We start from the raw sequence: 22439 nt of genomic DNA, 5'->3' as shown, positions 1-22439 counted from the left end.
CCATATATTGTGGAGAAACAGAAGGGGTTACATTCAAGTGTTACAACAGCTGTATGTGCTATTCCTACGTGAAGCATACCACAGAGTGAAGCATATCACAGAATGTTCCTTTTGTAAATGAAATATTTCTAGTGCCTTTATGGAACTGTGTAACAAAATGCTGTATTACCCTAACACATTTTGTAAGATCTTACATCTCTTTTCAGGTTAACTATAATTTCTGCTTATTTACTTTGTGATGTAATCACTGGAATGAAATAGCCCTGTTCATAAAACATGACTGAGTGTATTATATGTAGGACGTGATGGGAAGAATAAAATATCCTCCATTATAAAATGAGGTTGGGTATTATATTTGCTAAAAGATATGATACCTTTTATGGTTTCTTTCTTATAACTAAACCCAGGTATAATGGAGTAGGGTTTTTTGTTTCGGTTTGGTTTTTTTAATTCTAGTAGAGAATGTTGCTCTAAAACTACTTACATGAGTGTTAAATGCTTGTAGTTGGAAAGCTCTTTTGGAACAAGGGTAAACTGATTTCCATCCAAATAGCTAAAATAGAAAAATAAAACATAGAGCATTATTTTTTTCATTAAAACAGTAGCATCTTCATCCACTAATCTTAGAATCCAACAGTAAAGTTAATAACAAATGAATACACAGTATTTCTGTTTTTAAGAAACCTTGCTTACAAATTTTGGGTTTTAGAGACACAACTGAGGACCTGTAGCCAAAAATCCAAGTGCTATTGTATCAGATATTATGAATATTATGAAGTAACATTAATAACAACCAACTCTTACATAGTACTTTCTATTATTTCGTAAAGACTTTGCAAAATGAGATCTTTACCATGTCTATTTCACACGCACCTACAGGTGAAAGGTAAATCTGACGTCTGCAAGTCACATTAAGTGTGGATTTTCAGCCCTTGTAAATAGAAACAGACCTTGACATTGCAGAGGTAGTACTTTACAGTAGAAACAGCAAGGGCTTGTCTCAGCTCTAACAGCATTTGTCATGCCTGCAGTTCAGGTCACCTTCCCTAATTTCTCCCTGTACACCTCATGATATATCAGGCATGATGTACTAGAAGCCTGTTCCTATGGAGTAAGTTGGGGACTGAAGACAGTAATCAATCACCCTTCACTAGAAAAGTTAGGGGTTTTTTTTTTCCTCTTTGTAGGTTTACAGCTCCTGTATTATATTGCTTGCTCTCCTTCCATGCTCATAATTCTAAATAACAGACTTGTTCATCCTTAGAGTTAACAGGTGCAGAGCCATCAAACCGTATCAGCATCTGAGTTACAGGCAAAGGAAGGTAACAAGCCTTGCCTAAAAAGCTTCCAGTGTAGCCAGTCAGTACAAAGTGCAAGTGGAGGGGCTCTTCATGTAACCAGGGCAAGTAGTTTAGAGATGATAACAAGTGCTGAATTTACCTGATTCTCTGAAATGGAGCAGACAGTGTCAGGAAGATTAAAGGTCTTTAGTTTCTCAACTGGGGCGAATGACTTGCTGATGGTGGTATTATGGTGGTTATTACTTGTGTCTCCTGGAACCCAAGTAAAAACTACACCCTCATTATCCCTATACAGAGAAGATATTTTAGCCATCCAAATACTTGGAACACATTTGAGTTAAGAGCAGCCTCTGATAGAGACATTCTTAGATCAATTTTGAGCTTAATGTCTTCAAGTATGCTGCAGCATCTGTGGAAACTTTTGTCTTGACTAAATGGATGGGCTGAAACACAGTTAAGGAAATAACTATTTACATCTAATCAAAAAGCTTTTTCTTTGGGGTTTTTTGTTTTTGTTTTTGTTTTTTTCCCTTGGACCATGCCTTCATTCGGGCTGCTTGCCAAATCCAAAATACATGTCTCAACAAGTTTTATGCCTACACTATGTTAATGGCATTACATAAATGGTGGTGAATGGAGCATGGGCTCATACACTTAATTATTAAAAAAGAAACCAACAACATTTAAACTTTTTGAAGGAGTAAGTATTCTGAGAAAATTCTTTTATCAATAGATAAATTAGGATATATTGCTTTAGTGTCATTAGAACTGAAGTATTACAAGTATCCACTTGGCTGATAAAAATTCCTCCTTGTTCAAATGAAGCAACTATTAAGATATTTTATAAAACACATGAAGAGTACATCTTGGAAGGGTTATGCATGCTAATGAACAAGAAGAATCAATCAGTATGCAACTGCTAACAGGAACCACCTCCATTATCCTTTTGAAATGATGCTAAATTGCATGCTCAGACACTAATTAAAGCATACAAAATTGTACACAAATGAGTTTTCAGTCACAGTCAGGGTTCCACTTGCACTTCCAAAAGTATCTCTCTTTAGCTGCTTAATTTTACATTTCATTGATGCCCTTACATTGTCAACTTGTATTTATTAGGCCAGACTATATTTAAGTCATCTTCTATTCGAGGAAAAAAAACAACACCAAAACCTAATGAAATAAGTTATAGGTTTATATAGCTGTGTGCTAATTTGAGCTCTTAATAATTTCTCTTCATTAATGACAAAAGCTTTTGGATGCTACAGAGCACCAAACTAGTGGTGGACATTTCAGAATCTTCTATATAATACCAAATGATAAAACAATAAAACTGTTTTAGTGACTTAAGATACAGAGTTATGATATCTTCTGAAAAGACACCACATTAATCAGTCATTATGAAGCATTAGTAATTTAATATTAAATACCTGCCATATGTAACACAAACCCAACTTTTTTTCTTGTCAATAATTTCTATTTCTTTCAATCTTGTGACCTATCTGATCAAGATTCAAAACAGATGAATAAGCCAATTTTTAGGTTTATATTTTTCCCTTCATAATGCACAAAAATTGACTCATCTAGTCTTATGAATAGCTTATTCAGTTATTATCTTCAAACAATATGTGAGGTAGCAAGCTCTTTTTAATATCAATGTTACTGTCCATCTGCATATTCAAATTATATCTTTTCATAAAATGCAATCTTAACCATTTATCTCATATAAAAATGTATCAAGAGATTAATAAAACATCCCAGACTGTGTAAGACTGCCTATATGAAAAGACTTTCTATTACAACCTATCTTTTTGAAATATCACAAAACCATGTTTATTATGAAAATATGCAAACACATTAATAGATTGTTTTCTTTTTGCTTTTTCATGTAATTGAACTTCTTCATTCCTTCCTAAACAGTGACCATAGATTAATCAGATTCACTGTTGCCCATAATTTAACCCATTGTAATATGATATCCACATTGAGTTATATGATGGTTCAGTGTTGGGGATATAAATTCTGAGAGTGATTACAATTTTATACACATATATTTTTAAAGCTTTTCAGTAACAGATAGTTCTTAGAGTGTTCTGGGACTTACAGAGCATTGCTAACTCAAATTTAACCTCAAATTTCTCAAGGTACTGTGCAAATCTTTAGATCTATAAAGTGGTATATTAATAAATTTCAACTGATCTACTGAATCCAATTCTTCATTTTCTTCTCCCCTCATTCTTGAACCTGACAATATAAATCTGACATAGATTTTTCATAAAAGGAAAAAAGTGTGCCACTTACAGTTCAGTTACATCTTTTGGGATGCCTTTAGGCAAAGTTTTTAGGCCTTTGTTGCTGCAGCGAACTACTGTGTCTAGACAAGTACATTCTGCAGGACAGCGGGACAACGGAGAGCAGCTATTGTCATCATTTCCTGGTTAATAAAAACAAACAGATGCTAAGCTTGCTATACAAATGTCACTTCAGTACTGGCCATAACATCCCACCTGGAATTCCTGTAAGCAAACATGGTATTTCTACATTATGATATCTCTAGGTAGGGAAAACTTCAAGTCATCTTTGTAAACCACCTCTCCAAGAATTTACATTTCAAGTGACGCTTTATCTAGTACAATGCTGTTTTACTAGGAAAAATGCTATTACATGGAAAAAAAGATCATTAAAGAAAGAACAAAACTTAAAATGAAAGCTAATAAAGCAAAATACATGTTGATTTTCAAAATTAATAAATTATTAAAAATGAACAGAGTCCCTTTAAAGAAAAGTTAGAGCCTTCAAAATTGTCAAACTAATAATGCAATAAATGGAAGCATGTATGAGAGAGATGCAAGATAGCAGCCACCTTTTTTTTCAGCATTGAGGGGAATTCTGACGTTCAGGATGTCACAAACTAAGCAAAATGGCATGTTATTTAATCAAGTAACCTGAAAGAGTGCTTGATTCAAGCATCAGCATTTGAAAATACTCTAATCTGAACTACAACATTTGATCAATTTATTTAATTTTTATATTATCTCTAAATTATGATTTACAATACTGAACATAGGCAAGAAAAACTATTGAAAACATATATACAATAGCTGTGTGGTTGCTGATGATCCAGAAATGGGTGGAAGATTTTTAAACTGACGTAGAAACTGAGCATAAAGCGCAGATGAAGTTATTTAAAGCATATTTCTATGGGAATAATGCAGCTCTACATATGAAAGCTGAAATTAGAAGAAGTTTAAATATTAATTTTCTTACCATCATCGCATGTAAAATCCTGAATTGCCACATCCTGGATGGGAATCTCTTTGAGGAAATAGGGTTTTTGGCAGCGAGGGTTGCCTGTCACAATGCGTTTCTTCCTTAGCCAGTCTCCAAGCCACGCAAGATGGCAGTTGCAGTTGAAGGGATTGGCCAAGAGGTTTCTGAGAACCACAAGAAAGTTTACTTCGGATGACACCATTTTTTCATCCCAAGTATTCTATTTCTATTTTCAAAAAGCTAAGCTTAAATACCATTCTTCAAACAATACTATGTACAAACCACAGGTGAAAGCTGTAATTTAGGCTCTGTGTGGTGAATCTTGATATAACTCATTTAGAAATAATTTAAAACTGTCAAAGACCTGACTTGTTGTCAAGCCACTCTGTAGCGATAATGCAATAATTTCATATAGAGATGAAGGCTGATTACTTTACATTATTAGCTTTAACCTGACAACAGCTATTCCATTAATTTGTCATCTCAAGATTTCCATCTTTTATTTGCTCCAGAGAATAAGTTTCCTATCTGAAGTGACAGCTAAGTTGATTACATGCCAGTTATAAAAATGAATTTACTTCTAGAAGTCTCAGTACTTTTGGCATCTCCTTACTTCAGCACAAAGCTATCGACAATTCCATTATTTATAAACATGCCATCCTTAATATGCACAAATTAGTCACTTGGTGCAAAGTGTCACTTTTTATGTAAAAAGGGGATTAAGTACTTTCCTGAATGATGCTACCTAAAAAAAAACATTTCTTCAGTAAACTGAGTGGCAGCTTCATTCACCACTTTTCCCTCCCTTAAATTACATTATATTTAAATTTAAAAGGGTGCTTCTTCTTATAGAAAATGGGACTGAAGCTTCATTATAAAACATGTATGAATTAAGAGTCTCAGTAGGCAGAGGAAATTTAAGACAATAGTCGGACAGCACAGTGCAGAAAGACAGACAACATGGTGATTCGACCAGCTGCGATGGTACGATGCCTACCCAAAATGTGGGTTTCTGCCCTGGCTTAGATCAGTGGGTTCCTGCGAGGGCGGCAACCAGGACATTTTTCCTGCCTTCTCAGGCACTTCCGGAAACCAGTCTAACACTGCATCAAAGGGCACCATGAAAACATACTCTTCATATGTCCAAGATGGTCCAGAAAATAAACTTTCTCAAAAATCCTTCTATGAACTCTTTTTTCCCTTAACTTTACCTCACGCTGTGAAATTGTACAGTAAACCATTAACAGAAACGTGCCCAAAAAGTTAGAGGTTTAAACTTGGGTAAGATAAAACACGAACGTGACTTACAACGTAGAGAGTGAATGCAGGGTATCGAAGGAGCCGGGTGCCACGGTGGTGATCTGGTTGTCATACAGCGAGAGCAGGCGGACTGAGCTCAGGCCCGTGAAGCTGTCGTTTCCCACACAGCTCACGCGGTTGCTCCTCAGCATCCTGAGAAAGGAAGGATCAGCATTTCTCAGCTTAGCCCGAGCGGGGGCCAGAGCTGAAGGAAGTGGTGTCCTGAGCAGGGGCTGAGAGGTGTGACTCCGACAGCACTGCTACCGGTGGAAGGACCACACGTGCAGTGACCCCTGTGCCGCCTGTCACCTCGCTGAAGGGACTGAGTGCAGTGTGCGTGGAGGGGACTGGAAAACAGAAAGGTGGGTGGGTAGGTTTCACAGAGGCAAGGGGTGTCTCCCCTAAGCATCTGTGGTTTTTTTCTCTTTCAATACAAGAATCAGTAATTATGAGTTTGTTAATTGACAGTAAATTAAATTGATTGAAATTCCCCAAATCAGAGATACACAGCAGTCCCCTCTTCATGTTTCCAAGCCTAATGACACCAGAACTGCTATTTACATGGAGCAGAAGGTTGTACCTGCTGACCTCCTCCTGAGGCCCCTTCGACCTGAATTTTCTTAGGATAACTTCTAGAAACCACTTCTACTACATTCTCAAGCGTTTCAATTAAATGAAATCAGGCTACCCAGACTCCTCCTCAGCATGACTCTAAGTTTTAGTAAAAATTTCAGAATACTAAGCAAGAATCACCTATTCTAAAATCTCTCATATTTCTGTAAATCATATGAGCTTTGAATTTTGCTGTTTTCCTACTTGTCCATCAATAAATGAATATTTTTTCCCCACACTCTTGTCTAAGAATAGCTGCTTCTAACAATTTTAGCAGCTTTAAACGATAGGCCTGATTTATTAAAAATACCTAATGTCTATGTACAGCTGAAGCTCCAAAGACCATTTAATCTTGGCTCTGCTCTGCTGATCAGAAGGACAGGCTCCCTGAAGAAGGCCAAGAAGCTGTGGATTGTATAAACATCTTCTTTTGAGTGGAAGGAATGAAATGAGTTCAATCTATAGTGCTTTTACTCCTGCCTTCACTGCTGAAATGACATTAAAATTACTTAGGAGAGAATAATTTCCCACATTTCAATATCCACCAGAATCATTTTCTCCTCTAGCAAAATTCCCAGTAACGGTTGAGCTGAATTGAATCAGACTCCATTACGTAAAATGTGTAATTCCTGTGCAAAATTCTGTTGCTTTGAAGCAGATGATTACTCCCATTTCTGTTTCTGCAGTTGGATGTTGACCCATTCTCAACCGCTTCATCACTTCAGAGGACTCATACTTTCTGTAGTCAAGTAACCACAACAAAGAATTTCAGCTACCCTATATCCATAATTAATAATTAATGAATTCATATAATGTATGATAACTTTTTGTAAAATAGGAACAAAAACTAAGATATGCTTGAATAATCCATAGCTAATCCTCCTAAGTTTTTAGGACAGATAAAGTATTACTATAAAAAATACCTGGCAGAAAGGAATAATAAAAACACCCAAATAATTACACTTACAGTGTTTTGAGACTTTCTAGTCCTTTGAACATTTTGTGTCGGACACTTTCCAAGCGGTTGCTAGTGAGCAACAGTTCATTCACACCAGAGGCTCCGTCAAATGCTCCTTCTTCGATATCAGTAATCTTGTTATTACTCAGGTTTCTATTACACATTAACAGAAACAGAGAAAAACATGTTTTCTTTTTTAAATACCCTCAGTTACCTGTTAAATGCTGCAGACTGCATAGATTTCAAGATACTGAGTTATTGTGTAAAAGCAACAAATATATTATTCAACTTCAAACCAATAAAAGCAAAATTCAATGCCCTGTTAACTAAAGAAGTAAAGATTTTTAAAGCAATCTTTGGAAGATGTTATTAAATAATGGCAATTACCCAGTCCATGCTGCTGCCAGACTTGAACATCTTTTCATAATTTTGAATGTTGTCAGTGACTGTGTATTTTTTTCATGTCTCCAGTCCGTATAGCATTATTAGATGAATTAATAACAAAATGATACTGTATGAGTACCAGCACAACTAACCACTCTGATTTCTTTATATCATCTTGGTAGACACAAATATAAAAAACCAGTATAAACAGCAACATATGTAAATGGAATGTGTGAATGTAAACAGTAAATGAAATGTTAATCATTTATGACATTAGTTAAAAAGGACCTTTTATAAGCACGATGGTTCATTTATCTGCAATTCGCATGCAAAGCAGATCAAAATGTGGGAAAATGACCTAAAATACTGCCAAAATATTTAGTGTTTATGGTTTTTAGTTGAAATATGGAAATTACATCCCAAATGGGTAGTATCTGTACTATATACAAAAACATACACACTCAACAACACACATTTTCTTTAAGATTTTTCATGTTATTCTTGCCTCCTTTTGTTTTGTTTGTTTCATTTAACTACTTATACATATTACAGAAGTATGTATCTACACACTAAACACTGTTATAATACACTAGTGATTTTTAAAAAGCTCTTAAAAATGCTCTGAGACAACGTAACATGAAGCTAAAAACTTTTTATTTGATGGAATTAATGGTGTTGGGAAGAAAATCAAACATTATTTGGTGCAACTTCTAGAACAGCATTTTAATTGTTCAAATCAAGAAAGATACTATTTGTCAGAACAAAAATTCATACACTTGCCAGAACAAAATGGTGCCATTATCTAAGACACGGAAAACAAGGAGTTGTGGCTTAATCTTGAGTACTGACTACTCATCTCTAGCCTAGCTGTAATTTAACGTACACCTTGCCTGTGATGAAGGATACAATCATCTCTTTCATTTAGTTTCAGAGTGGAGCTGTTCAGTCTCCTGTAAGGTGCTGCACAAGACCGGAAGCAAGAAACTCATTATTTCTTGTCTCAGCTGGCTTATCCATGACAAGCCCTTAGTTTCCCTAAAATCTTATTTGCTCCTGGTGTAACATGGATACTACTTCACCCACTTCACAGGGATATTTTAAGGATTAATGTTGCATAGCTAATCAATGATGCACTGCATACACATGCTTTATTACTGATGAACCATCAAATCAATTAAACATTTAGGCCCCAATTTTTCAATGTCATTTGTGCAGAAAGACCTTTGCACCTATTTGAACCTCCAGATGAAATATGAGCTCCACAAAAATACAGAATTCACTTGTATTGGTATCTCTGTAACATCACTACCTCACTGCTTTCCAGTCATGCTTAACCAGTCACTATTATTCTCTAAATTGAAGAATGTTATAACAACTGATAACTATATTAGGAAGTTACAGAGAAGTATTATTAAAAATGTTAACTTTTCATTAAAATTTTCTCAATTTTGTTCTTCCTCAGTTATCCAGATTTCAAAGCTCTTGGGAGTTCCAGCAGACAGCTACACTAAGACTGATTAATATTCTTCCTTTTCTTTCTTTCGTCTCGAACACCTCCTCAACTAAAAAGCAGCAAACTACCTTTAGATGACATGAAATGTTTAGTAAGCTACCTTTACAGCCTGAAAATATGTAATTACTGACAGTATATTCCCTTTTCCCAATTTTTCTTAAATATGAAGAACTGATATATGTGTGTGCATGCATGTGTGTGCTTGTGTATGTATGCCATATCAAGTATTCTATTTATTTTAAAGGCACTCTGTCCCTGTAAAAAGCGCTAATCTGAGATCCTTGAGGAATGAAAAAAACTGTGTATCTACTGTATAACACCAGAGCACTGATGTGCCAGACATTATTTTTTTAAGTATCTCAGCCCAATCTGAAGTGGCACGGTGTACTCAAGTGGATAGGTCAAAAGCAAAGTTGTTTTTGGTTTTGTTGGTTTTTTTAATCGTTGTCTACTAACTAAAAACATCAGTAATAAGTATGTACCTAATTGTGATCATGACAGCTGCCAGCAAGGATCTGGATAAGGCTAATAATAGTTTAAGTAATAATTGCTCCCCTTGAGATTTTGGTCACTAGTAATTTAGACTGATCTTTTACAAATAGTAATAACTTGGTGACTACATTCAAAAAGCAGTGCATCATTTCCATTAATCTGATCTATTTTTACTTGCATTTTTCTTCACTTACTATTTATGTTTGGAATTAATCCTGAAAAGATTGAGCACAGAGTCACTAAGTCTAACTACATGACCTACCCTCAAATATGTCTTTTACATAAGCGAAAGAAAAGCTTTTCATAGATTTATTTTTAGTAACAACTGCAACTGGTGAGATTATAAACTCCTCTTAGAACATGGACTGTGAACATGGACTTACATGGATGAGCTATCAAGCCATTTTTTTTCAGTCATTTAATTTTGATATTCCCCTCATCTAATGACAGTTTAATAAAGCAGAGAATCAAAGGCCTGTCTTGAATGTGCTGAAAGAGGCAAAATTGCCTGGTTAGGGAGTAGTACAGGAAGTTACAAAAGATTACTGGAACCTTTTTTGAGCAGCTTATACTGAGCTCCCTGCTGTGGCTGCATAACAGACCAACTGGCTAGACACAGCAGTGAAGGTGCCGGAGCTATACACCATGAGAAGTTGTTCCTGGCAGTGCCTAGTCCCATAGAGAAGAGCTGCCAACTCTGATCTACCTCAGTGATTAATTTAAAGCCATTCTTGATTTTTTATTAGAATATACTGAATCTTTTATAGATAAGAACTAAGAAAGGTGAAGAAACACCTATCTAACATTCTATCTGAATAGACAAGGTCACTGAAGTTGCACTTACATTTTACGCAGCTGAGGAAGTTTCTTAAAGATTCCAGTAGCTTCCAGGACTGAAAATTCATTGTTATTTAGTCGCCTACAAGAAATGACATCAACTTCAGAAAGAAGTATTGGTACAGAATGATCCACACTAAGTAAGCTTTTTAGACTGGTTTCACTGAATAGCTGGTATTCAACTGGTAGCTGAAGAACAATTCTGTATATACTGACATTTCTAATTCTGGTAATTCCTGTGAATGAATGTTCTCATTAGTTACACTTAGGCATACATAAGACATACAGAATCAAAACCAGATCACAAAATATCATACAAGTAAAACTGCAGAGAAATATATGAATATGTTTTTAATTTTTCTTTTAAGGGAAGAAAAACAAAAATGTAACTAAGGAAGGATTCCATGGCAACTTATAAATAAAAATCTTTAAGAAGTACATATAAACCACTGAAGATTAGTTTACTGTTCTTTAAAGGATATCAGGTGGGGTCTGCCAGACATCTGGAGGTGCTCACAGAACACTATTTACAAGAATGAAATAATTACTTTATTCTCAATGCTTTTGAATAGGGACTGAAACACACTGCACAGGTCTTCCCAAGAATTTAAAAACACTTCTCTGACCATAGTTTATCTTCAGACCACTACACCTAATGCACATAAATTGCATAAGGAAGCATTAAATGCTGCTTTGTAACACTACAAGAAGGTATACAACGAGCAACAAATACTAGCTGGATACAGATCTTTCCTGCCCAGGTATCAAGGCTGTTCCAGCATAGTATACCTTTAGCAGCTGCTAGGTTAGGGGACCATCTATATTTCAAAAAATATTTGCACTGACCCAGTATTCCCTATTTCCTCTCTTGAAAAGAAAACGGAAATTATGAGTCTTAGATTCTTTATATGTTTTAATGGAGTCATCATATTAAGGAAGGGGGTCTGTCCAGCTTTTCTTTAGAGATCTTAAATAGGAAGGAAAAGAGCTGACTGACAAGATCACTGTGAAATGAAATTCAGCATAATTCTAAACCCAGAATGTTTTTCAGAATTGCCTTATTGCAAGACAAGATTAAAAAACCCCCTAGAAAATAAAAGAAAGCTGCTCATTCATCCTTCCTTCCTGCTCATTCTCAATGATAGCCAGAAGGGAAATTAAGGTTGTAAATCTGAAGGTATGGCTGTACAATAGTTTCAGCATGGAACCAAACTGAGAGAAGACAGGAAGAGTTTTTTAGATATACATGGAACATTTGTATAGCACACTGAAGTACAAGGAACATGAATTTCAAAAGATGCTACCACCTCTGAAAATCAGCTGGATGACTTAATGTGATTTTTAATGGGACCATATGAAATGAATTTTTTCACAGTGTCAATTAACAAAGTTACATCATCATTGAAACACCCTTTTTCTCTCTGTCTGTCAACAACAGAAGCACCAAGCGTTCTATAAATGCTGAGATTTTCAAATACTTTTCAAGTGCTATATCATGTAGTAGAACGACTTGTTTGTGAAAACATTTATTTATTCTAATAATTCTTCCTTGCTGTGTTCTACTGCAAACGTTTTTAACCCCATTGAAAAAGACAAACAATTTGATCCTTTCTGCTTCGCAACAACCTTTTACATACTAAAAATAATTTACTTTGTCTCTCCCTCAAGTTTCCTTCACACAAATGCATTCAATCTTTTCAGTTTTTCCTTGGAAGTCTTATTTTCTAGATGATTCTTGTTCTTGAAATTTTTTCCAAGTGATCCATCCATCTTGAAAAGCGAAGTCCTTGACACAGTATTCCAGCTGATATTTTACTATTGTAATGTACAGTAAAACAATTATTTCATATAACTTACATACTACACTCCTGTACATATATCCCCAAATGAAATTTGTAGCAGTGCCCAATGGCACTCCTTCATCTTTAATATGTATGATAACACCACCATAGCCTTTTCTCTTGAACTACTTGCTGGTTATTCCTCAATCTTGTATTTGTGGTGCTAATTAGTCCTACCTAATGTCATATGTAGAGTTTGAATTTTTATTTTATTTAAACTAGTCTTACTCTACTATCAATATTACAGAACAATTTTACGAATTTTTCATGTGCTTTGAAGATTTTCAGTGTTTGAGAAGTTTCTCCATACTTCTCTATGATGGAAAAGAAGCATGGGTTGAATCACTGTATTGTGTCTGGTTAAAACTGTAGCACAAATCTTATCTTCTCTCTAACTGTGTATATGGTGATATCTGGTTAAAACTGTAGCACAAATTGTATCTTCTCTCTAACTGTGTATATGGTGATATCACAAATCAGGCATCATCACTGAGGGTAGATCCACAAATAAAGGGACATCAAGAGTTACAAATTATGGGTTTGTGGTCAGAGCAATGACCACATGGATCACATGGCATTTCTATGTCTGGAGATTGCTGGCTTTAGATCTGGAACTCTTACATACTTGTGCAAGATGTTTTCATTCTATTACCATGGTAAGTGATACCACACACAGAGGAATCAAAATTATTACAGATGACTGAAAAATTAACAAATGTGGTGGTATCTTCCTTCTGGATCTTAATATCATTATTTTTTGAGCCCAGTGCTCTTTACTGGTAAAGACAATAATGATAGTTGGTACCTGTCAATCACTGGATCATGAAAAGGACCTTAAAAATCCTTGTATCTGGTTTATTCAAAGAAAAGTACTGAAGTGTCATTCTCAAAACAAAAAAGTAAAAAAAGAAGCATTTGATGATGATGTCTAAATATTCTCTTTCTCTGTTTTATTTGATGCTTTTTCCTGTTCTATTAACACAATGGGTAAGATATTTGCATATTTTGGTACAATAGCTGAACCTTCCTGGAAGGCTATGTACTGCAGTGACATTCATGCTTTGGAAAACTATCTTGTTAGGTTCTGGTATTATATCAGCTATTGTAAAATCATTACAAAAATTGAACACATGAGACTGAAATTGTTTTTATTTAGTGTTCCTCCTGGGGACTCTGGTTTGAGTGATTTATTAAATGCTTCCTGAATTTTCCTACATATTAGAATGCCACCTGAAAAATATTTTATTTCTGAGGTACATTTACAGGCTTGTACTTTATCTCAAATACTTCAATGGCAGATTAGACAGATCTTTCACTGGTTTTCTGGAAGACTGTGAGCAAGCGACAAAACAGAAACAGAACAGCACTTGGCTCATTTATAATTTTTTTCACCTTTTACAATTAAGTATCTGTCTTGAACTGTATTATTATTTTCAGATTTTTTTAAAAATAACTACTCTAAATAAATGGGTTTTTTGATGTGATAGTACTGATGCAATCTTCACAATCGATACTCTTTTCCTCACTTTTGATCTTTGTTTCCAAGCTGAGTCTCAGGTCCAAACAACACCCTGCAGAAAATAATCTAGCCTTCCTCATCATCGTTATAGAAGCATCAATGTCATTTGACTCTAACAAGTATCTTTATCTCAAATTTGGTGGGTAAAAAAAAAGAAAGGCTAATTAGCTGCTCTTCTCATATATTCCAGTAAACGTTGTGAACTGGAAATCATAGAGTGGCCCTAGAACTAGATTGGGAAGTCCCAAGAGGAGCAACAAAGGCAGTGCATCAAAGACCAGGAATAACAGGAGGAAACAAGAGAAAGAGCTGTAACTTTTGCATCGGTGAGGCAAATACCAGAAGAGTATAGTTACATAGAGCAATTGGATTTTTAGAGGAAGTAAAAAATGCAGAAATAATTCCTCTATCCCCTTGAGAATACTTGCAAGGCTGTTGAAATTTTTATTACATCAAAAGGCTTGAAGAACAATCTGTACAGCTTATCGAGAAGAAGGTTGAATAGTGACTTTGTTACAGTTTAAGACCATCTTACTCAGATAAAGTGCTGGATAGAAAAGGGCTCTTTAGCAGCAAAAAAATATAAAAGAAGCAATGATGGAAACTGAAGAGAGGCGTATTCCATCTGGAAGTAAAAGTTCCCATTTTAAAAGACTTTAACGGAAGTGAAGGGAAATTATTAACTTCTGTAACTCTCAGGGAAATGGTAGATTTTTAATCCACTGATACCTTCAAACCAGACTGGATGTTTTCTGAAAGAAGTGCTGTAACCAAACATGAATTATATTTTAGTCAAACACAATTTTTTTGTTGACTGAAATTTGAGAGTTTAGGATACACAGCAGATGAGGCTTGATGATTTAATTGTTTCTTCTGAATTTAATATGTATGAATCATAATTATAGAAAAAAAGCACTTAGTTTATCTGCCACATGTAAATAAATGAATGTGAAAAATAATAATTAAAATACTAAATTAAGATTATTATTTCTTCAGAGCAGAGAGAATTAAACATGAATCCTGCTAAGAATCAAGACAATGCAAGCTTGTCACTTCAACAACTCTATTTCTTATCTCTTGGTTCAGTAACTATGATTCTTACAACCATTACTTTATGACCTCCTCCTACACTTTAACCTGTTACCCATTCCATCAATTTTTATTCTTCAAGTAATTTTATCTCAAAATACTATAGCATAACATTATATACATTTGATGAGTATTTTCTGCCTTCTTGTGGACCTTCCTCCACACTAAAATCTAAAATGAAGATGGCCAAAAGCTGAGCTTTGCTTTTCCCACATATACCACTTTTTCAATTGCATTTGCCATCATTCTGGGCACAACTAGAATTACCATTCAGATTTGTAATTAGAACATCACTAAGTTCAACTCCTTCTCCCAGCATAAAGACAGACAAAAATCTCCATCTCTATTTACACAATATTTCAGTTTCAAATTCCTTTTCCTGTCCAGATATTCAAAATCCTTAACTACAGTGCCATTATTTCATACATTCACCGCTGTACTGTTGCTTTGATGCCAGCTGCAGACTGATTATCTTCTAAGAAATGTGCCATGCTGTTGCTCATCTCACTCCTGTGGGTCACAACTTGATCACAGTACTCCTGTCTCCACATCTCTGTCCCCACTTTACTACATCAAATCAATGTCCCTCTCTTTTGCCCCTCAACATTATTCCTTCTTCTTTACACTGAATCTCCTAGGAAAAACAGCTATTTCCTCCCACCTTTGCTCTGCCAGTGATGGCCACTTTCATCTCCTGCCTTTCTGCTGACCCTTCAAGCATCTCTGCATTCCCTTTCATACTATGCTTTGGGCATGGGAAAACCTTGTAAAGCTGTCTTAATTTTCTCTTTCAATCCCTCCTTGAAGACCACTTCAGTTGCAATGCCTACAAATCATTCCCATATGGCACTTATTAAGCAAGTAATAATCTGTGATGTCTTTTCCGCTCATCTCTGTTCATTATATTCTTATCTCATCTTCTTAACCCAACTCTGTCTTGTTTGTCTGCTTTATCTTCCTCTGGTCTCCTCCCTGACACACATAACGTGTGCTTTGCATAAGAAGAATCAGCTCTGTTTTATTAAACACCTAGGTAGCACTTTTTAAGACAGACCCCTGGTTATGGGATGTTCTACTTGCTCTTGTAGTTAAAATAAAAAGCAAAATAAACCCCACTACCTTTCAAAAAAATCCAAGGGGGTAGCTCATGTACTGGAGAACTAGAAACATAGAATAGTTACCTTATTTATTTATCATAAGTTTTTAAGGCTACATGGTACTGAAATGATGCATAAATAATTTTTATTAATATCTAGTCCTTTGAAGTGCACCACAGAGGTTACCTTTCATTTTTGTTGTTCAAAAAAGTAAAGCCGTGGTTTTATATTTGAAAATTTTAGTTAGTTTTTCCATAAGCAAATAATGCTTTATTATGGATTCAACTTACAATTCTGCTGTGTACTGGGGGATGTGATCAGGAATTTTGTTGAGTTTCTGATTGGAGCAGTCCACTGTGGTCCCTTCACAGCGACATTTCTCAGGGCAAGCCAAATCTGCAAAGCAGTCTCCACTTAATTTGGATCTGTAATCTTCAGTGCCTGTGGAAGAGTCAAGTCAAAATACAGATACTGAGTCAATAAAGTATAAGATTTGCTTCTTGTGAGAAGGTTGAAAAGATGTCTGCAATGCAGATAACGGGTGGGCAACTTGGGAAATGTATGATAAACTTTGTGATACTGAACAGACACAAGGGCTTCAAGAGAGGGTTAAATATAGGGGCTTAAGATATGCTGGAAAAAGAAACTGTGACCAACTTCACGTAACAGGATAACGTTAACTTGAGCTTTTCACAGCTGTACTTTCTGCTGATTATGTTGTCAGCCAATCTAGCCTTGTTTATAGCTAATCACACAAATGCCACTGATTCTTTTAGAATTTATTTTCTCTCTATCAAGAATAAATAGATCCTGAATGCCACCTTTTCTCTTTCTCTTGTTACAAATTTGTATTCTTGACTGGACTTCATTAACCTCCGTTAATTTTTTTTTTTATAGTCCTGATACTCCACATCATCTCAAACACATAAGATTGAAAGCCCTGTTTTCAGCTTTAATTTAAAAAATGTGTGATCCTGACTTAAGCCTCAGCAGCTTGCCATGCTGTAGAAAGCTGCGTGACGTTCCATGGTGCTTGACAGAACCATGTTTTACTCATACCTCACAACCACATGGTTAGATCAAGCACAACAGAAAATCTCGCTACATTATCAAAACTGCATCCATTAGGCCAAGGATAAGAGCAAGGGAAAAGAGGAAGGAGTAGGTATAAGTTACAGAAGCATTTGAAGTTTAATACTTGCTTACATGACATGGCATTCTTATTACTGAATGTCCAGTGCCACAGTAACAGTATTACTGTCACAGATTAAATAAAAAGTACAAAAAAAATGAACCACATTGAAAGTTTCCTCCACCATTTCCCAGAGTCAGTCAAAGAAAACATCCTAAACATATCAGGAGAAAACATCCAGTAAGGAACTGAGGGTGGGTGACAAAGAAAACAAAGAGAAGCTGAAAGGACCTGTGGGTTCTTCTTGGACAAAGGTGAAAAGACTGAGACTAGTAGAAGGTGCATCAGGGCTGGGAGGTACATTGTGATTAAGCTCAGACACTGAACTTTACTTACAGCCAAAATGGTGAACTCCTGCAAAAGTAAAGATAGCCAAGAAGGAAAGAAAGACAGAGTAATCCCAATTAAGACAAAAACATGAACTAAGCTCTCATGTTTTCTACTCAACTTTAGTTTGATTAGAAGATGTTGCTAAGGGTTACTGTCTTCAGCAGAGAGAAAGAATAATTCATTTTAAGTGGCATTAAAAAAATGAAGAAAAGATTGGGGTTAATTACTTATTTCATATAGGATGATAATACCTCCCATGCATTATTATTCACTATTTTGAATGTATTCTTTAAAAGTTGCTCCCTTGAACACGCTATGCCACTTAAAACCTTAATAAACCAAAGAAATATAAGAGAAACAGATTCCTCAGGGGAGGAAAAAAAAAAAAAACAACAGTCACCACGTATTTTGTTATCTAGCGTTTGCAAATGTCTAAGTAACACATATGATAGAACTACATGGAATATTTCTATGAGCTAGCAGACAAACGGTATTTTTTCAAATTAATGATTTAATACTTGTATAACCTTTAGTCTTCCAAATGACTATAATGAAATTCTACTAAGACTTCCTAGTGTCTGCAGGGCAAGATCTCCTGATGACATATTTAAAATAAATATAAAAAATATTTAAGTTTTTAAAGAAATGCTAACATTTTTACAGTATTTACTGAACTGTAAAGAAGTGTTTTTAGCACTTTTAAATACCTAATAAGCAAGGCTACATTTTTTTTCCTCTTGCATCCGGAATAAATTACTGTTAGCAGTTTAAAGTAAACAACTAAAATCTTCAGGGACAAGGTCTTCAACAACTAAAATAATTTTATGCAGCACCTCCCTGATAACCTGATTGAAAGAGAAAGCACAGAAGCTGTATTTCAAGAAGCAAGTCTGTAGCACTTTTTGATTAATTAAATTCTTTTTCTTCTTTTTTTTTCAGGAATAGCATTTTTTAAAGGGTATGTAAACAAACCTAAACTGCATGTGTGGCCATATTATAAACAGGCTGTGAAGACATTTGCTGGCAAGAAAACACTTCTAACTCAGAGACAAAAGTTGTGCTGGCAAGGTTGAGTAGAAGTCACTCTGTGGCAGGAATACAGCTGTTCTACTCATTAAGGAATTGAGTAGTCCTACAGGTTTGAGAAATTGAATCCCCCTCTGTTTTATGCTGCTTTAAAACACATTTTCGCGGCTGCCAATGCTGACAAATTGCTGCCTTATTTTGTATTTCATTTTGTCTTTTCTTCATATTCAAACCAATGTGTTAGTATGAGGGCATGAAGAACTTCACATGATTACTGCAAATTTAAGTGATACATCACACAGCATTAGGAGAAGAGCTGTTAAAGATACCAGCTTAAAAGACAAAGACTAAGATCACTGCAGAATGACAATATACCTGTAGTACTTGAAAGAATAAGTGCACTGGTGTCATAATCAATTATTGTAGATATTTTTCTAGATATTAAACTATGGTAGAAAACCCTGCTTGCACATCGCATACTGTAATTCATCAATAGATTCATTATTCCCTTGTTTGTTTTGCCAATCAATCATTTATCATCTGTTAGGAGCATAATGCAAGTGCATCATTGGTTTTTTTCTATTAAGAAATCAGTGCACACACCTGACAAGCAAGGTAAAATAAAAAAAGAAACACATTTCAAAGAGCTAGGGCCAACATCAGTAAATCTTTTGTAAAAATATCATAGACTTATTGTAGCTTAAAGTGGTGTGTAAATTGCTGTTTCACCCCAACTCTAAAGTCCTATTTTCTTTAATGGAAAGCATTTCTGATTCATTGTATGCGTGTGACCACAAAACGCCTTTAATGAAGAATATCAGCTTTCTTTTCCAAGCATTCCACTGTGATTTCGTAAACACAAGGAGGGTGAGCAAGCAGTAGCTGCAGCCAGTGTAGCGCATGAAAGCAAGGCAAGAAAATGTTCATTTGTAAAACATTTATTTTTTTTAAAGTTGTACTAGCTCTTTGATGGTAGCATGGTTTCCTGTGTTTAAAAGCAGCTCAGGAGCTACATTTTAAAAACAGTAGTGGCAGAAAGGCAACGTACAAGGTAAGTAAAGTTGTCGATTGAAATATGAACTAGCAGGTGCAACCTTCTAAATAATTTAAGTAGAGGTATAATTTTGGTAGGTTATGTGCAAATTTGTGAGACAAAAAAAAGTAAATGGAGCTGCATGCTAAGCTCTTATATTCAGAAAACAGAGCTACTAGTAATCTACAAAGGAAAACTATGTCTAGCTACAAGTATTGGCTAATGTTAATACACATGCATCAGTTTCCTAAAAGCTATAACAGACTTTGCTTTTTGGGGGAAAGGGAGAGAGTATCTGCAGTTAGTTAATCTTACTGCAGAGCCAAACCTACCTGGAATGAAATACTGTTCTTTAGCTAAATAAAGAGAAAAAAAATAGAAGATGCACCTGAATGTCAGCAAGCAAAGAATGAGTTTTATTAGATTAAGTATGGACTACAGTTAACTACAGATAATTAAGTGAAAAAACGTGTATTCAGAACGAGAGCTGATAAACAACAAAGTGTGAATAGTCATAAATGTATCCGGAACATGGATAACAAACAGTTCTCATCTGGTATTTGCACTTGAGACTGAATAAATTGTAGAATGTGAAATGCACCTGGAACAGCTGGATACCATATGACAAAAGTTAGGATTTAGAGAAATGTAAGTAGGAAATGGAATAAGATTAGAAAAAGAAAACAGTAAATTTCAGTATGAGGTAAGCTCCCTGTATAAAATGAATATGTCATGTTTCCATATTTAGCTAGAAATTTTTAGATCTTTCACATACTCCAGAGCCTTGTGGAAATTTTCCAAAATGATTTATGTTGGTGATACTTGTAGTGAATAACTTTAGCATTTCATTCTGAAGTATTATATATTGCATTTCTTTTGTTAGATTTAATGCTACTCAGAAATAGTGCCAAATGTGTTAACTATAGTAATGTTCCGTGATCCAATAGCCTATGACTTCCGTGATTTCCCCCCCTTCAGTCAAAGAACTAAAAAATATTCTGCAATGTTTAATAATTCCACAGAGAGCCAGCTGCCTTCATTAGAACTTCTATAACCACTGTTTTTGCCAATAAAAGAGAAAGAGCAGCTGAACTAAAAAAATTACCTGAGCAGCGGAATTTCTTGCTTTTGATCTGGCCGATCCTTTTGTTTGCCAGACGGCGGGGGCTGGTGCAACGGGCACCACTGGTCTCAATGGGGTTTGTATGAAGATAATCAGCCAGCCACTTCAGATGGCAGTCACAGATAAACGGGTTCTGAGCCAAATGCCTTTCATGAAGAAAAAAATGATAATTTCACACATTATTTCCCTTTGGTCTCGATTATTTAGCAGTTCCTGATATTTTTAGTACATTGTAGAATATGAAGTCATACTAAAGACAACCATAAACAAGAGCATACATACAAGGTCTGAATTGCACGTAGGGGTGAGAAGGTGCCTTTTGCAATGGTCTGAAGCTTGTTATCATACAAAGAAAGAAGATTCAAGTTGTGCAGATCTTGAAAAGCATCAACTCGCAGGCAATTGATCTTGTTGGCATTCAATAATCTGTTTAATGGAAGACAATTATAAAATTGAAAGAATTCGCTCAGTGTTGCTGCAGCTTCAGCGTTTTCCACAGATAATTCTTTGTGCACATTTGTAACCAGAACAAGAGATGTAGTAACAAATATTAATTGACAGTGACATAACGCATTTCAGTGAATTGAAATATCTTATTTAGGTGATCTGAAATTATTCCTAAATATTTACACCTTGGAGTTGAAATGTGTGGGTTTATTCAGCTAAAATCATATTTCTTGTATGTGCTGGTAGAACGTGTGTGTGTGGTATTTGTCTGTGCAAAGAAACAAGCTTAAAAAATCAAGTATCTGCAAGGAAAACTAGTTCCTTTTGCCAAATAAATAAACAAACAAAAAAGGAACTGAACACTGTGTTCATTAGCTGGAAGAGATGTGCAGTGGCACTTTTAATTACATGTTACTAATCAGCATGCTGCCGCATTAACAGAGTTGTAGTAAAAACCAGTGGCATGGAATATATCCAAATCTGTCTTGGATCCTTTTTCCTCTCCATCTTCAAAGGGAACCTTTTCTTCCCTGTACCTCCCAGACTTCTAAAGTTAAAACAAACAAGCCAGTCTAAACCAACTCTTTCATGCTTTCGAAGAGAAAAAAAAGGAAAAATATCATTCAACTAGATGCATTTTTATAACCAAATATTTTTTATTTTTCCCCATCTCCAGCCAGAAATGAAATGGAATGGTGAATTTGAAAACCAATGAACCAATGCTCTGATAAAAAGTTTCACTGCACGTGTAGAAATTTACTTAGACTGAAATGTATTGTCTATGCAAAGTATATCAAGCTATGGACATTTTTTTAATACAGAATAAACAGAAGTTCAGAGATGTCTCTTCCTTTTTTTTTTTAACCAAATCTGAAATATGTTTTATAACTAAAATCTCTTTAAAGAAAAACAGGAATGCATACCCCACCCCCTACTATACTAGCTTGTGACTAAAATAAATCAAATTGTAAACCTCTAGGTGGTGCTAGAACTTGCATTTTCTTTGTATTTACTTACTGTTTTGCCATCTTCAATGAGTTGTTAATAACAGACATTTTGCCCATCACTACACTATG

The 22439-nt window shown here is 35.2% G+C and overlaps 1 protein-coding gene across 6 annotated transcripts in view; it reads right to left on the bottom strand.

Moving 5' to 3' along the window:
* The window catches only part of SLIT2 (slit guidance ligand 2), a 269110-nt gene that overhangs the window by 49961 nt on the left and 196710 nt on the right, over positions 1-22439 (bottom strand). For 5 of the 6 annotated variants that reach the window (XM_072861841.1, XM_072861843.1, XM_072861845.1 and 2 more), the window contains exons 13-22: positions 21199-21342; positions 20899-21062; positions 20126-20149; positions 16503-16653; positions 10674-10748; positions 7450-7593; positions 5880-6023; positions 4569-4735; positions 3603-3735; positions 485-553 (exon numbers count right to left, since the gene is read on the bottom strand). In XM_072861841.1, the coding sequence (XP_072717942.1) occupies positions 485-553; positions 3603-3735; positions 4569-4735; positions 5880-6023; positions 7450-7593; positions 10674-10748; positions 16503-16653; positions 20126-20149; positions 20899-21062; positions 21199-21342 (1215 nt within the window). The remainder of the gene's footprint in view (positions 1-484; positions 554-3602; positions 3736-4568; positions 4736-5879; positions 6024-7449; positions 7594-10673; positions 10749-16502; positions 16654-20125; positions 20150-20898; positions 21063-21198; positions 21343-22439) is intronic. The other variant, XM_072861842.1, reaches the window with a different exon arrangement.

The sequence above is a fragment of the Ciconia boyciana genome, chromosome 5 (genome assembly GCF_034638445.1).
Source record: "Ciconia boyciana chromosome 5, ASM3463844v1, whole genome shotgun sequence".
NCBI lineage: Eukaryota > Metazoa > Chordata > Aves > Ciconiiformes > Ciconiidae > Ciconia > Ciconia boyciana.
This window is presented reverse-complemented; position numbering and strand designations above follow the sequence as displayed.